This window comes from Sceloporus occidentalis, unplaced genomic scaffold (assembly GCF_023333645.1).
Source record: "Sceloporus occidentalis isolate IW3139 unplaced genomic scaffold, rSceOcc1.0.p SCAF_88, whole genome shotgun sequence".
Classification (NCBI taxonomy): Eukaryota; Metazoa; Chordata; class Lepidosauria; order Squamata; family Phrynosomatidae; genus Sceloporus; species Sceloporus occidentalis.
The window spans coordinates 936,051-953,736 of NW_028317068.1; the positions used below are offsets into that span (position 1 = coordinate 936,051).

General features: G+C 40.5%; 1 protein-coding gene across 1 annotated transcript; it reads left to right on the forward strand.

Annotated features, from left to right (window-relative positions):
• The first annotated feature begins 15,113 nt into the window (after positions 1-15,113).
• On the forward strand, positions 15,114-15,812 carry LOC149284772 (cbp/p300-interacting transactivator 2). The gene has a single exon (XM_089496229.1). It carries the CDS (start codon positions 15,114-15,116, stop codon positions 15,810-15,812), a length of 699 nt encoding a protein of 232 aa, XP_089352355.1.
• The last annotated feature ends 1,874 nt before the right edge of the window (positions 15,813-17,686 follow it).

The following is a 17,686-nucleotide window of genomic DNA, read 5'->3' on the forward strand; positions in this document are numbered from 1 at the left end:
TTGGCGACTTTTACATTCCATGCACCTCAGCACTCGGTGACCCCGCTCTGTGACTTGTGCCTGAGTTGCTGCTGTTCCTAAAGGCTTTCACAAAGGGAAAGTTATTAACCTTTAATACACTTTCTGTTCCAAAGGGTTGTGGATAAAAGGACAACTTAACCTCAGTACAGGGTGTAGGTTTCATTTTTGTTAATCTCTATGTAATAAAATGAGACTGTAAAGAAAGTTTTGAAAATGCTCATAGATCCACATCTATGCTCACACACATACATAGACATCCATGTTCACATACATTTATACATAGATATGCATGATCACATACACTTATATATAGACATCCATGCTCATATACACTAATACATGCATGCTCATGTCCATACAAACATACATCCCTTCCACCCGCACCTCCTTACCTCCCCTGCAGATTGGTTTCACCGCAGGGTCACGTAACGTAACATGACACCGTCACGTGCCTGTCTCTCTCCATGTCGCTTTAAAATAGTTTTGAAGCAGTACAGAGAGAGACAGAATCTGTGACCCCTGTAGTTATGCCATTGCTGTGTACCATTGGCATACAGTAACCTAAATATAGATTTACGTTCATTCAAAGTCATTGTTAAGTATCTGTAATGGTCATTTACCAGATATAATCTAGGATATATAAGTATAGGGAGGGATTAGAATTTCTCCTCCACCCTAGTTTAATTTACCAACCCTGAGTGGTTTAGCTGGTTAACTAACACTGCTGCAGACTTGGCAAATATATAATTTACAAAAAAACAAAAACTGTCAAAAACTGCGCTTCAAGATTTCCATCTTGTTTTATAAATAATGAGCATTAAAACAAGTTTCCTCAGCTGAAAATCTTTACATTAATCAATACAATTTATGAAACTGTCGTTTGTGTTATTTAAAGGAATAAATGGTGTTTTCTAGGGTTTAGAATCAATTGAACACTTTAATGAAAACTTTTTATTTTTGTATGCTTTTTTGTGAGGGTGGAATTCATTCTACAAGATATAGTCAACATTTAGGGGGATATATACATATACCATTAACCCAAAAATATGGAATCATTTTAATAATATTTAAAGTTTCCTATTTAATATTAGTACAATTTACCATATACGATGTGTTTTTTGGAATAAAGATGTCTGAATGGGAGAAAAAGGTCTCTGAATGTCAAAATATTTGTCAGTATGGTGGACCCTGGAGTAAAGCAATATAACATACAGTATTTTTTCCCACTTCCCCAATATATGCCAAACCAAAATATTAGAGTAATGAAAACGAAATATTTTTATAAAGGCTCTGATGTTAATCTCCCTTAGTAAATGTGTTGTTGCTGTTGTGTGTTAAATTAATGTCGTTCTACATACATGTACACTGCATGTGATGCTAATAGGCAACTGTACGTAATACACTAACCAAAAGCATGTGGACATCTGACCTTCAGATCTATATGAGCTTGTTGGACATAACCATGGGGATTAACATGAGCTTGTTTCCAAAACCATGGGGATTAACATGAAGTTGGCCCCTTCTTTGCAACTACAACAGCCCCCACTCTTCTGGGAAGGTTTTCCAAAATACTGTTTTGGCCCGAACATAGGCCGCACTTTCCCCTCCCACTTTAAGTCTTTAAAGTGGGGGTGCGGCCTATAATCGGGGTTTAGCACAGAGATGCAGAATTTGTATCGCCGATGCCCGGGACATGCAATTCCGGGTGCCAGGCAGGTGATTGTTTTGTTTCATTTAGCGCTGCAGGGGATCCTCCTCTTTGGCAGCCTGTGGACGTCTGCACGATGCAGACAACCCCCCGTTGCTGCCTGCACTTTCGCCGGGGCTTCTATGACGGAGCGCCGACATGACATTCCGGTACTCCATCATAGAAGCTCCGGCAGAACTACCGGCCAGCAGCAGCGGAGGTTGTCTGAGCGCATTGCACAAACGTTCGGTGCCAGCCGGTGAACGCCTGTGCGATATGCGCAGATAACCTCCGCTGCTGCTGGCACTTCCGCCAGGGCTTCTATGACGGAACGCCGGCATAGAGGCCACGGCGGAAGTGGCGAGAAGCAGCAGAGTTTGTCTACGTGCATCGTGCAAACATCTACCGGCTGCCCCCGCTAGGCACCAGGGAGTCTGGGGATGTATTGGTAAGTCTGGGGGAGGGGGGAAGAGCGGCATATTAGGTGGGCATAAAGCATATCAGAAGGCAGAGTGGCATATCTGGGGGGGCAGAGTGGCATATCAGGGGGGCATAAAGCATATCAGAGGGCAGAGTGGCATATATGGGTAGAGTTACATATCAGTGATTATAAAGCATATCTGGGGGGCAGAGTGGCATATCTGAGAGGGGGCAGAGTGACATACCTTAAAATTGGTTTTCCATATTTCTGTTTGTATATATCCTATGCTGACTAGCTGTATAATAATGCCAAAATGTTAAAATACATGTATTCCTGTTCATTAGATAAAATACTGCTTTACCATTCTACTCATGTGTATTTTTTCTCTAAAAATAAATTTTTCTTTAAAATAGCACCAAACTTTTTCGGGTGCGGCCTATAATCCAGCCAATATGGTATTTAGCAGTGTGTCCTTGGGAATTCTCGCCTGTTCAGCCAAAAGATCATTTCTGAGGTCATGCACAGTCACGCCGGATCAAGGAAAGGCCATCCCCAAACTGGTGCCACAAAGTTGAAGCATACAAATCTCTTAAATGTCTTTGCATGCTGTAGCATTAAAATTACGTGTCAATGGGAGTAAGGATCCTAGCCCAAACAGTAGGCAATTCACCAAACCCAGATACACCAGTTAATTTTGCAGCTGTCTTCAATGTGGCTGAATGATTCTACCTATAGAGGCATTGAACTTTAGTCGGCCATTTTATTTTCTGCACTATTAAACACTCAACACCTACGTGATCCTTGGTGTTGTCTTATGTTTAGCCTTATGACAATCCATGCATGTTTAAATTGCCACACTGTATTAACTTGTGATACATCTGCTGGAAGGTGGTTCCACTTAGCTCTTAGTGAAAAAGACTGGCACATCTATGCCTATAATTTTAGACCACTTGTCCCAACATTTCACCCTTTTTGAAATATACCACCCTCTTGCCCCTTGTGGAATTTGTTTAACTTCTATCATGTCCCTTGTCTCTCTCTCCTCTTGTCCAAAGTATTGGAAATGAGACCCTTTTAGTATATACTGCAAATCATCTACTATTTTAGTAGCCCTTCTTGGAACTCTCTAGAATATATATATATATATATATATATATATTGTGACAAAAAGGCCGGTACAGTAGTGGATGGGCGGTATATACGCCCTACTCTGGCTAATTTTGTGTGTCCTTATGTGTAAAATTAAAGTCCCAGGGAAAGATGTTGTTTGACTACAAACTGCATTACTGGCAGTTTGCAAAACATGGTAAGGGTCCCTGGGGCGGAGCATCTGGAAGAGCAGGGTGGGCCAGTGTTCCAACAGCACTAATTGCTGTATTGATCCAATCCAGAGTCTGCATTCTGGACAGGAGCTCCACAGGTGTGGACTAAGTAGCAGCTCACCTGTGGTTGATTAATTAGCAGGCAGAGGGTAAAAGGAACTGAGCCTGATTCAGAAAGAGAGGCCATTGTTATTCCAGCTGGGAGAGCTGAGGAACTGAGGAGTGGTTTCTCTCTGAAAAGCCATTTTTTATGGAAACTTATGACTTGTTGGAAGGTGAATGTTTGGAGCTGTTTTTTACTAAGTCAGTGCTCAAGCAAAGACTGTTAGCCTGTGCTGCTTATAACTGCTGTTGTTTCTTCATGTAAAATAAACATTGAAACTGAGCTGGATGTATCCTGGGCTTCATTTACCCTAGAAGACTGTGGTAACAACCAAGATCCTTGAAAAATCCCAAGGAAAAGGGAGGCCTGTCGCATATGGTGGAGAATGCGGGCATCCACGTAAGTCTGTGGGTAGAAGCCATTTACAGCTCACCATGGAGGAAGTTATTAAAGCACTGATCCAGTCTACTTCTGCACAGCAGGAAGCTAATAGGAGAGCTGCAGAAAATAGTGCAGCCCTACAGCAGCTGGTGCTGGCTCAAGCAGAGAATGCTATGATAATGGCCAAAGCACAGAAGGAAAGCACTGATACCTTGGTACAGCATATTGTTATGACACAAGCTGAGGCATTCAGAGTGACCCGTGAGGAACAGCAAACCGCTACCCATGCGCTACAGCAGGAGATTCACGCTTTGTCTGAAAAGCTGAACTGGGACTCTGAAGGGACCTATCAAGGACCCAAGGTGATTCGGGCAAGTCACTATCTTCAAAAGATGACTGCAGTAGATGACACTGAGGCATATCTTCTGGCTTTTGAACGCACAGCAGCGAGAGAAGGATGGCCGGCAGCTGAGTGGGCAAGTATACTGGCACCGTTCCTGAGTGGAGAACCCCAGAAGGCCTACTATGACTTGGAGCCAGTACAGGCCAGTGACTACAGCAAGTTGAAGGATGAAATCCTGGCAAGGCTTGGAGTAACCTCAGCAGTACGTGCACAAAGGTTCCATTCATGGTCATATTCCTCTGACAAAGCTGCAAGATCCCAAATGTTTGACCTAATACATCTGGCCAGGAAGTGGTTACAGCCGGAGGTCAACTCAGCTAATCACATTGTGGAACTCTTAGTAATGGACCGTTTTTTGCGGGGCTTGCCTCCCACTCTGCGTAGATGGGTTAGTCAAAGTGACCCTCAGACAGCAGACCAATTAATTGCTTTGGTGGAGAGGTATGTAACTGCAGGAGAACTTGCACGTCCTGTTTCAACTGAGCAATCCCGCAATCAGAAGATCCAAGATCCTGGGAAAGCTGGTAAGACTGTTCATGATTTAAGGGGTACTGAAGAACGGCAGGTATATGCACAAGACACCAGAGACGCTATTCCAGGAGTCAGAGCCGCGTTCAGACATAACAAACCTGGGAAAAGAACTAATTGGGGATATGACTATGTTATCAAATGTTATAAATGTAACGAGGTTGGTCATACAGCCAAGGACTGCCCACTCAACGACGAACGTATGGAATGCAATATGGGGGAAAATCCATGTTCTCTTTATCAATGTGTTGGTTCTGCTAATAATGATAATTCTCATTGGTGTTATGTGAATGTAAATGGGAAAATGTCTAGAGCACTGCTAGATTCAGGGAGCATGGTCACTTTAGTAGCCGAGTCGATAATACCTGAGGTAGAAACAGATCATGTACATAAAATGGGAATTATCTGTGTACACGGTGACAAGCGAGAATATCCCACTGCTGAGGTGCAAATTGAAACTGAGTATGGTAATATAAAATATAGAGTAGGTGTAATGCCCAGTTTAGCACATGATGTGGTGATTGGACGAGACTTCCCCAACTTTCTCCAGCTGTGGGGATCCACAGAAAACTCAGGCCATGCCTCATTAGGAAGCAGTCAAACTGGTGAAGGGTCTGTGTTTCCCTTTTCTGATGTTGATTTGGAAGACGATCTGGATGACATGAGACAAAATAAATGTAAAGCTTTCCACCCTTTACCTGTGTTAGTAGGGGATAATACTGTTGGAAACAGAGAGGAGGCTGGTACTAGCACAGAGAAGGAGGATGATTTCCCAGAGTTAGGGATCAGTCCGGTTAATTTTAAATGTGCTCAATGGGAAGATCCTACATTAGTTGCTGCTAGAAATAATATTCAAGTCACAAATGGAGTTGTTAATCAGCCAGAAAACAGATTGCCCAATCCCTACTTTGAAGTAATCAATGATCTGATATATAGAGTAGAAAGAAAGGGTGTAGATACCACTAAACAGTTATTAGTTCCCCAGGCTTTCCGAAAAATTGTACTTAGTCTTGGACATAGCCACATTTTGGGTGGACACCTGGGAGTAGAAAAAACACGAGAGAGAATTCTTAGACGATTTTACTGGCCTGGGGTATTTGCTGCAGTAACAAACTATTGTTCCTCTTGTCCTGAGTGCCAACTCAGAGCCCCTTTCAAGGCTTTTCGTAGCCCACTGATACCTCTACCTATAATTGACATACCCTTTGAAAGGATTGCTATGGACTTAGTGGGGCCATTGGTTAAATCAGCTAGGGGACACCAATATATTTTGGTTGTTATGGACTATGCAACTCGTTATCCGGAAGCAGTTCCCCTACGTAATATGTCTGCAAAGTATATAGCAAAAGAGCTCATGTTAATGTTTAGTAGAGTGGGTATTCCTAAAGAGATACTAACGGATCAAGGAACCCCGTTTATGTCCAAAGTCATGAAAGAGTTGTGCAAATTCCTTCAAGTGAAGCATATTAGGACCTCAGTTTACCATCCCCAGACTGACGGTTTAGTCGAGAGGTTTAATAAAACACTAAAAAGTATGCTACGGAAAGTGGTAGACACTGATGGCAAAAATTGGGACTTTTTGTTACCATACCTAATGTTCTCCATTAGGGAAGTTCCCCAATCCTCCACTGGCTTCTCACCCTTTGAGTTATTATATGGGAGACATCCTCGTGGATTGTTAGACATAGCTAAAGAGACATGGGAGCAGGAAACCACACCTTACCGAAGTGTGATTGAGCATATAGCACAGATGCAGGACCGAATAGCAGCCGTCATGCCTGTAGTCAGAGAACATATGCAGAAAGCTCAGGAAGCACAGAAAAATTGCTATAATCGTAACTCTAGGATCAGGGTATTCCAACCTGGGGACAGAGTACTAGTGTTGGTTCCTACAGTGGAGAATAAGTTTCTTGCAACTTGGCATGGCCCCTATGAGATCATTGAAAAGGTGGGAGAGGTTAACTATAAAGTAAGGCAGCCAGGTAGGAGAAAACCTGAGCAGCTCTATCATATCAATTTGTTAAAACCTTGGAAAGATAGGGAAGTCTTAACCGCTTCGAAGCCCCCAGAGCCTCCCATCCCTGATCCTGAGGTAAATATTCCAGAAACACTCTCAGGGCATCAGAAACAAGAAGTCAGAGATTTTGTCAGGAGAAACAAGGACATTTTCTCTGCAGTCCCTGGAAGGACTAGTATCATCAAACATAATATAATAACAGACCCCGGGAAAAAGGTGAACTTAAAACCATACAGAATTCCCGAAGCTCGGAGGAAAGCTATAACCTTGGAGGTGGAAAAAATGTTAAAGCTGGGGGTAATTGAAGAATCACATAGTGAATGGAACAGTCCTATTGTGCTGGTTCCAAAACCTGACGGCACTATAAGATTCTGTAATGATTATCGTAAGTTAAATTGCATTTCAAAATTTGACACATATCCGATGCCTCGCGTTGATGAATTGATAGAAAGGCTGGGGAAGGCTCGTTACCTGACGACCCTAGATTTAACAAAAGGATACTGGCAGGTCCCACTCACTGAACAGGCAAAGGAAAAAACTGCTTTTTCAACACCAAATGGTCTTTTTCAATATACTGTATTACCATTTGGGTTACATGGGGCCCCTGCCACTTTTCAGAGGATGATGGATAAGATTCTAAGGCCTCACGTCCGTTATGCTGCAGCATACCTCGATGATGTTGTTATCCATAGTACAGACTGGGAATCTCATCTCCCTAAAGTTCAAGCTGTACTTAATTCTATTCGCTCTGCTGGCTTAACTGCCAATCCTGCCAAGTGCACTATTGGCCTTGAAGAGGCAAAGTACTTGGGCTATTCGATAGGGAGAGGGTTGGTTAAGCCTCAGTTGGCAAAAGTGGAATCTATACAAAACTGGCCTCGACCACTCACAAAAAAGCAAGTGAGGGCATTTTTAGGGTTAACTAGTTATTATAGAAGGTTCATTCGTGATTTTGCTACTATTGCAGCCCCTTTAACTGATCTTACAAAAGCAAGATCCCCGGTTTCTGTTAAGTGGTCTCCAGAAGCTGATCAAGCTTTCCATACTTTAAAAGGAGCTCTCTGTGCTCAGCCGGTCTTGGTAACTCCAGACTTTTCTAGAGAATTTATGGTACAAACTGATGCTTCTGAGGTTGGCTTGGGGGCTGTCCTTTCCCAAGAGTACCAAGGTGAAGAACATCCTGTTTTTTATTTGAGCAGAAAACTAAACCCACAAGAAAAGAATTACTCCATAGTAGAGAAGGAGTGTCTGGCAATTAAGTGGGCTTTAGAGGCTCTTAGGTACTATCTTCTGGGGAGGAAATTTAGATTAATTACCGACCATGCTCCTCTAACATGGATGTCTCAAAATAAAGAAACAAATGCAAGGGTAACCAGGTGGTTCCTCAGTTTACAACCCTTCAATTTTACCGTGGAACACAGAGCAGGTCTTAAACAAGGGAATGCGGACGGGCTCTCCAGGGTACACTCCTTGATATCCATGGTCGCTCACCCCTGTAGGAATGAGCTGGGGGGGAGGATATGTGACAAAAAGGCCGGTACAGTAGTGGATGGGCGGTATATACGCCCTACTCTGGCTAATTTTGTGTGTCCTTATGTGTAAAATTAAAGTCCCAGGGAAAGATGTTGTTTGACTACAAACTGCATTACTGGCAGTTTGCAAAACATGGTAAGGGTCCCTGGGGCGGAGCATCTGGAAGAGCAGGGTGGGCCAGTGTTCCAACAGCACTAATTGCTGTATTGATCCAATCCAGAGTCTGCATTCTGGACAGGAGCTCCACAGGTGTGGACTAAGTAGCAGCTCACCTGTGGTTGATTAATTAGCAGGCAGAGGGTAAAAGGAACTGAGCCTGATTCAGAAAGAGAGGCCATTGTTATTCCAGCTGGGAGAGCTGAGGAACTGAGGAGTGGTTTCTCTCTGAAAAGCCATTTTTTATGGAAACTTATGACTTGTTGGAAGGTGAATGTTTGGAGCTGTTTTTTACTAAGTCAGTGCTCAAGCAAAGACTGTTAGCCTGTGCTGCTTATAACTGCTGTTGTTTCTTCATGTAAAATAAACATTGAAACTGAGCTGGATGTATCCTGGGCTTCATTTACCCTAGAAGACTGTGGTAACAACCAAGATCCTTGAAAAATCCCAAGGAAAAGGGAGGCCTGTCGCAATATATATATATATATATCCTTCTGTGATAGGGATCTTAAGAACTGTACACAATAGTCTAGGTGATATCCGTAAAGTTACAATAACCACCTCCCTTTTCCTGTTACTAATGCCTCTAGCTATATAGCTCTGTAGACTGCTTGCATTTCCCACCACTTTGTTGAATTTACTTTTATGTCCACAGCAATAATTACTCTCAAATCTCTCTTCTCTGTTGCCACCGACAACACAGTGGATCTAATACTACTAATACTACTTCCTCTGGATTTTCCTCATGTGCATTTGTTAATATTGACCTGCAGCTGCCTCACTGCTGTTCATTAGCCATTTTGCTTATTCCCCCAGGAAACACTGTTGCAGACATTTGTATTATTAGCAAAATGCATATTTTACCTTTAATACCTTTTGTAATAGTGCTAATAAAATTTTTTTAAATTGGCCCCAATACCCTACTAGTATCAAGACATTCTGCTGAATATCCTCCATTATCCTCGAGCTTCTGTCACTCTATATACGCAAATGCCCAGTGGGCAGTGTTGGTACAGTGGCAGATCGGGTCTTGCAGTGTGTGGCTGCGGGGGGACATATACTGTGTGAGTATAAAAATTTAATACCCGGTCGCATATATTCAGCCGGTGGCCACACACATGTAATTTGGCGGACACTGGACTTGTACCAGGGCCACATAGTCATCCCCATTCAGCCCTGCACATTATAACATATGTGCATGTTACACATATGCTGGCTTTCCCTGTATATCTTCAACACGGATCAGCTACAAGCAAGGCATGCAAGATCTGTGCAATCAGAGGTGTCCCTAGTTCCTAGGATCAACAGTTTCAGAGATTGTGACTCAAAGCCAAGTCAGTTTTTACTGCATTGTTGCATTACTATTATTTTTTCCCTAAATGATGCTTTGTTAAAAAGTGAACAGTTGAACAAGGGTACGCTAAGGTAGTTACACTGAGAGTTTCTGCTCTATTTACCAAATCTTTGCTTCTTGCCATGGTGACTGGTAACCAGATGTCCCTTACGTCTAGTCACACGTGTTCACATTGTCTATTCAGACATTCTCAAAACCCCATCCTCTCAGCCGCCACCCTGCTTCTTTGTTGGTTCCCTGTCCTAAACAGGATGGATAAAAGGTGTAAAACTGACAACCTCTTTCCAATTCAATGGCCCATTCAGCTTCTAACTAATTTGCAAACAAAATGAATGGCTTGCTTTAAGCATTGTTGGTTTGATTAAGAAGAGAGGAATCTATTACAAAGGGATATTTCCTGACTGCCTATGTGACATGCCACCATGATTCTACTTTCTGTTGAAAAAAGATTTAAACATATAATATATTTGTATATTCACCTGCATACAAATGTAGGAACTCACCTGCAGGGTCTTATGTAGGCAAATTGCATAAGTCCCCTGAATTCTGACTCCTTCTGAGCACCTTAAATAATAATAATAATAATAATAATAATAATTTAGTATTATTTCATTTAATTACATAACTGTGTCTTTGCTTCAGTAATAGTAATAACACATTTAATTGAGAGTGACTATGTCTAATCAACCAGCCATTAATTCCAACAAGTTTTCTAGGTGCGGTGTAACCTGACTGCATGTTTGCTAGGGACAGTCTGGAAATTAGATGGCCTGTCTCTTACCACTGCAACATGAGAATTTTAATTTAGAATAGCTGGGGTGGTAAAGATTAGCCACAACTACCCCAGTCTACAATTCCTATGGTATTCAGCCAGTAATGTTAGTGTGTAGTGTAACAAGAAAAGTTAGTGTGTAGTGTAGGCACCCCCAGTCTATAAATATGGCTGAATATTATTGTAGATGAAGTAAACATAAGTGAGTAGCACCATCTTGTCCGCCATCCGGACGCGCATGCATGCATGCATTTAGGTAAATTTTATTTTATTGAAGCAATATGTTGTAGTAGCTAATTTCCAAGTCATCTGACAGCAGATATAATGTAACAGAATAACAGCCTTGAATGGCAAAAGAAAATAAAAAATAAAAATGGGTACATAAGCACAGAACACAAGATATCCGTCAATCATCTGTATCCGTCTGTGGCCCCCCAGGGCCCACCGACCCCCAAGAGAGGGGGGAAAAAAGCAGGCAAGTGTTTAAATCAGGCATGTCCAAACTTTTTTCGAAGAGTGCCAGATTTGATGACGTGAACATGTGCGAGGGCCGACCATTTTGCCTGACATTTTTTGAACCATTAAAATTAAATGCAAATTAACTATTTTATGCAAAGCTTATTGAAAACGGCATACTTTTCATTTTGTGACATGGATGACAAATCTAAACGGGTGTTAAATCACTGCCTTTAATATAAAAAAAACAGATCTATATTTGGGCAACTTATCTGGGGGGCCTTATCAGTCCGGAACGTGGGCCGCAATTGGCCCTCGGGACGGACTTTGGACATGCCTGGTTTAAATGCTAGCTGATATTGTCTGGGCATGCGTATCGTCTATAGTACTAGTATAGTAGGGTTATGTGCCTGTTAAGTAAGTTTAGATTCAGGCCATGTCCCCATCTCAAGAGAGAGAGATAAGTGGACAGATGGGGAGTGAAGTATGTACCACTAAGGTACCATAAATATATATATATATATATATGTGTGTGTGCGGTGTGTGTGTGTGTTTCATTCTTCCAATGAATCCCTGTCTGACGTGTACCTTCATTGAACAGTAAAATCATCCTTTTTATTTAATATACAAAGCAACTTTCACGACAATGTAGTGGTAAAGAGCATTCCACGTTCACCATTGCAAGCACCATAGAAGTGCATTCAGCTTTCATTGGGTTACTGTTTATTTAAAAAGAGTAAATAAAAAGTTTTCAGTCATAAAGGAGTCACGTGGTGAACTAAATATTCTAATTGTATTTGTCTTACAAGACTGTATTATTTATGCAGCTATAAGTTTCAGGGGCTAATTTAATATCAAGGGTCATTATATGCCTCTGTTACTTAGCCAACTAGATCATAAGCCATAGATCAACCCCCATATGTCAAGCTGTTTGTGACTTTGGAGGATGGGCTGGTATGTAACCCCCACCTCCCGGATGGAGGGCAGTAAATGTGTATGTAAGAGGTGGATCTTGGTGACTTGTGATTTTGTTTACAGAGCACAGACGCCTCATGCCAGAAACACTGCAGAGAAGCCGAGCTCAAATTTAGCAAGAAGCAAACACATCAAGATTGATATCCCATAACTGCAAAGCCGCACATTACACACACACACACACACACACACACACACACATATACATATATATATATATATATGCTTCAAACATGCTGTAATAATATTTGTGACAGTGTGCATTATGTTTCGTAACTGAAATTAGCACTCACATGTTTTGTGTACATGTGTTGGACTAGACAGATACAGTAGATGATATATAATGTATATATATGTGTCCAAACCCCTGCGACGTAAACTAAACAGTGCAAACCTGATATATCCATGGATGTGTTGTCTATACAGTTAACTCAACTGTTTAGCTACTACTTACAGTTAAATATTAACAATTCGTAGAATGATTTATTTTTCATAGTCCAGGATCCCTATAACCTTCACTTCCTTTATTTAAAACATAGGCACTGAGCAAGTAAACAGTGTCAGAGATGACCCCTAGACCGCTGCATTCCAAAAACCTTCAGAGCTGGCCTTAACATCGTAATTCTAGTATCTGAGTGTCATACTGAGAAATAATTAATTTCACCATCACTAGCGGTGAGTGTTGATTAATCTTAAACTGAAGGAACATCACAATGTCAAAGCAAGAGTCATGATCAACAGAAATGCATCTATCACCTTGTTAATTAATCTACATATCTATCTATCTACACACACACACATATATATATGTATATATATATATATATATATATATATACATACTGTATATTCTCCATTGCTGGCTTACACAAGCACAGAATAAAGTTTACAGAATGTGTAAATGTTTGATTTATCACTCAGATTGATTTTCCCTCTGTGAAAAATAAATAAACCTTTGTCTTTCATTCTCCATTGCCTAATAGCACTATCAATTTATAGAGTACTGCCTGTTGTTTTTTTTTGTTTTGTTTTTTTGGCTAAGCAGCAATGAAAAAGGAGATAAAGACACCTAGCGGCCGCATTTGCTTATTGTCTCCGTGGACGCTGCAAGTGATCAAACACACGTGTCACAAGGAGAAAGAGAATCAGCAGCATCAGGATTGTTGGATCTCTTCCAGCTCCGGCTGTGTCTATCCGTAATCCAGGTTTTACTTCTGGTTGCCTGCTAGGCATTTTTTTATTTTTTTGCTGTTGCTCTCTCTCTCTCCCCCCCCCCCTATTGCTCCTCCCTTTTGCAATCCTATATTAACAAGCTGGGAAGAAGAAACACAGTTCATTGTTGGCAAGTACTGATCCCTCTCGTTGAGAAACGAGGGATCCTACGGCTCAGCAGCAAGATCAAATTACAGGGTCATCCATTATAGTACAAAAGGGAAACAGCTAAACCTTCCTATATGCAGGAATCTACTCTCTGATCCTTTAAAATCAACCTTTTGGGATTATTCACAATTGGTAAGTATGGTTTGTTTAATGATCTTGTAAGATGTGTTCATTGTTCCTTTTTTTTTTTTTTCTCTCTCTCGCTCACGCAGCCTGTGAGATATAAGACAGATGGCAGGGGCTGTTATGATGAGCTGCACAGCAATTAATAATTCAGTTTATTCCAAAAGTTGGTTAAACAGTCTCGTTTTTCTCTGTTTCTTTTATAAACCCGGAACGGCGGTGTGTTTATGGTGTTTTGGTTTTAAGGGTGTATTATTAATAATAATATTCATCGTATTTTATAAGCGTTTACATTGCGTGTTGTGTTTTGTGTATAAAAGTTGAGACCGTTTTATTAGGCTTTTTAATGCGATTTGGATAGTGGTTGCTTTCTGGTTTTTATTAGGCTTGGTCAGCAAGTTATCAAAGTAAGCAGTTTATGTGCAGTGTACATTGCTGGGTAATTGAGGTCTGCGTTACTCGTTGGCTGTATCTTAATAGTTATAGTCACAAGTCTTATATTGATGTATTTGTTTTTAAATGGTTTCCAGAGAGGTTCTGTGGCAAGGTTTAGGACGCTTAAGTCTCATGCTCAGGCAAATGGGGTTGAAAAGCTTTCCACAGAGGCAGACATCTTTTGAGGAGAGAAAAGGTTACTACTAAAATAGACTGTTGGCAGTGTTGCATGGAGAAACACTCAAAAACTAAGGCCCATGGCATATGGAGAAGACCTAGAATGATGGCATTATTTTTGTATTCATTGTTGGCTGCTGGATTTCTTCACCCTCCCTGTAACACCACATTGGATTATCATCTGTAGTGTTGCTGATGTCTAGTTTTTTTTTTTGTTTTTTTTATTATCTGTTCCTCTGAGATATTTTGATAGCTTGTTTTTTTTGTTTATCTGTTGAGGAAACCAGTCATTGTGTTTGAAAGATTGTAGCGTTTCTCGTTGGCACAAACCTTTTGTGGCAATGCAGAATTTAAATAAATACAGTATATTTTATCGTATGGCGAAAGTTTGAATCTAATTTAACTGTTGTGTACAAACATCAAGATGTAGGATATTCTATTTATATACTATATATATATATATATATATATATAATTACTGTAAGCTCTTCCAAAGCTTTACATGAATAGTATATGCCCCCCTCCACATAAATTATTGAATATTTCAGGAAGGGCTGTGCTCCAAGATTGAATAATTTTGACATTACAGCAAAACGAAGTGAAAACACTTACAGATTACAGGCTAGTGGCAGCAGTGTTCATGTCCAGACAATGCAGGAAATGAAAGAGGTGTAGGTGACGCTGTGGTGCATGCAGTGCACATGCATTTAGCACTGATTGCAAAGTAACACTTGCAGATGTTCTACCATTGCACAAAGCATGCCATTAATCTCAGCACCAACAATGTTTATTAAACATTTACATTTTTTACACTGCTTTTCCATTGTGTATCAGTTCTCACGTGTATCTTGTTTCCCCCAAGGTGTGCAATGGCTGACCATATGATGGCAATGAATCATGGTCGGTTTCAAGATGGATCAAACGGTCTTCACCACCATCCAGCACATCGGATGGGAATGGGTCAGTTTCAGAGTCCTCATCATCATCACCCACAACAGCAACAACACACCTTCAACAGTTTAATGGGTGATCACTTGCATTATGGAGCAGGAAACCTGAACTCGAATAATGGCATCCGGCATGCCATGGTGGCTGGAAATGTAAATGGTGGGCATCCTAATAATGGCATGGCTCAGTCGGCAAGATTTAACAATTCACAGTTTATGGGACCTCCTGTGACTAATCAAGGAGCTCAGCTGACTGCAAGCATGCAGCTTCAAAAGCTGAACAACCAGTATTTCACGCATCACCCGTACCAACACAACCACTACATGCCGGACCTACATCCTGCAAATCATCAGATAAATGGGACAAACCAGCATTTTAGAGACTGCAATCCAAAGCACAGCACTGGCATGTCTCCTTCAGTCAGCCATGTACCTGCTGCAATGCTGCCTCCTAGTGTTATAGATACAGACTTCATTGATGAGGAAGTCCTAATGTCCTTGGTGATAGAAATGGGCTTGGATCGGATCAAGGAATTACCTGAGCTTTGGCTGGGACAAAATGAGTTTGATTTTATGACAGACTTTGTTTGCAAACAGCAGCCAAACAGAGTAAGCTGTTAGGTTTGCAATTTAGAAAACAAAAACTTGAACATTCCTCTATGGACAACAAATCTTCCAGAGTCCGCTATTAATCTGTACAGAGTTTATATTTTCCTTTTTCCATGATTCTATATTTTACTCTTTGATTTGCATCCACCTTGCAATTGAGCCACTTTTCTTACTCAAGCTGTGGGGCATAGAAGCATTTTATTTATATATTTTCCTCCCCCTGTTTTAAGTGACTTCAGATCTCCTATTTTAAGGTCTTGACACTTTTTTTCTTTCTTTCGTATAAATCTATATATCTTGCATAATTAAGAGGTACAGTTTTTGGGTGCATGGACCTTATCAATAGAGAATGATGCACTAATAATTCTGCCATGTTGCTTCATTTAATCTATGCATTTCTGTGTGCATTCTCTTATTTTCCTCTTTACCTGTATATTGAACTGGAAGTATAACAATGTGGGCCAAGCCTTGCTGGATCAGGATAAGTCCTACTGTTTATTTAATTTTTTCCCTAACCCCACATGCTCCACTCTTAATGTACAGACAATAATCAAGAGTGGAATATGAATCAGTGAAAAACATTCCCAAAAATGTTTGACACTGTGCTAATAGAGTTAATTTAGTTTGTGAGAAAAATACTACTGTGTTGAAAGCTTTTTAGGAAATTTTGACAGTATTTTTGTACAAAACCATTTTTTTGAGAAAATACCTGTTAATTTATTCTATTTTAATTTGCCAATGTCAATAAAGAGCTGCAGTGTGCACTATTCTACTTATTTTAGATTTATTTATAACATTCTGTTCAGTAAAAAACTGAGTGAATGTGTATAGGTTAAGTAAATATACCTTTAAGAATACTAGCAGTACAGATATTGTGTGTATCTAGTTTCCGTATCCAGACAGATAAAGATGTTTTACTTTTAACGTCCTCAACAAAGGGAGTTCTTTGTGCAGCAATTTAGCTGCATTGGAGGCTTTAAGTTTATAAAGCTAATAACTGAAAATGTTACAATGTTTTGGTCATCACCCTAGGGATAGGTTGGATGGAGAAGTAGGGTTCATATGGAATGTAATTGTCCAGGCATATAGTTGTATAGATAATGGTAATCTACTAAAGTCTTCTAGTAGGTTTAAAATGGATATTTATGTATACCATAATATGCAGCTTTGTGTGTGTGTGTCATCTACAAAATCGCAAATTTAACGTGTCCTAATGTAGATTTCCTAATTCTGAGTAGACTGTCTTTCAGGACAATAACTGGTACTTGATTTGTTGCTTATTGATTCGTGAGCAGGTGTTTTTTTCTTTACATTAATTTATTATGGATGCTTTCTTTTTGACTTTTATAAAACTATTTAGCATATCTGTTTCCAAACTCTTCCTGAGACTAGTGACCATGACATTTGCTTCCCCCGCCCCCCCAGGGCACATACATTTTAAATGTTATGTGCTATATATACAGACATTTATTTACCTTTTCACACTTCTTTTGGACAGCATCTCCTCCATGATTGGTGTCTTCGTGGCTTTCAAAGGTGGGACATGCCTTCTTAAGATACGGATATGCCCTATCTCTGTTTATTAATGCTGTGAGGTGCCCCCCCAGTTTTGCAGCCTAGGTCAGGATGCCACTGTATCAATATCTGGTGACCAATTCCCTTTTGAAACCGCTCTACGTATTGCAATGTGTAGTACGCTAAATGTGCTGGCAAGCAGCATGTGAATGTCCTGGGGAGGACATGATGTTGTCCTTGGACTTGTGTGCTTTTTTTTTTTGTTGTTTTTGTTTTGGCCAATCGTTGTTAGTTTGGCGGTATCCTTGTTTTATAAGCGAGATAATATAAAACGTTTGGATGCTTTAGAAGTGTGGAAAAAGGTGACTTTA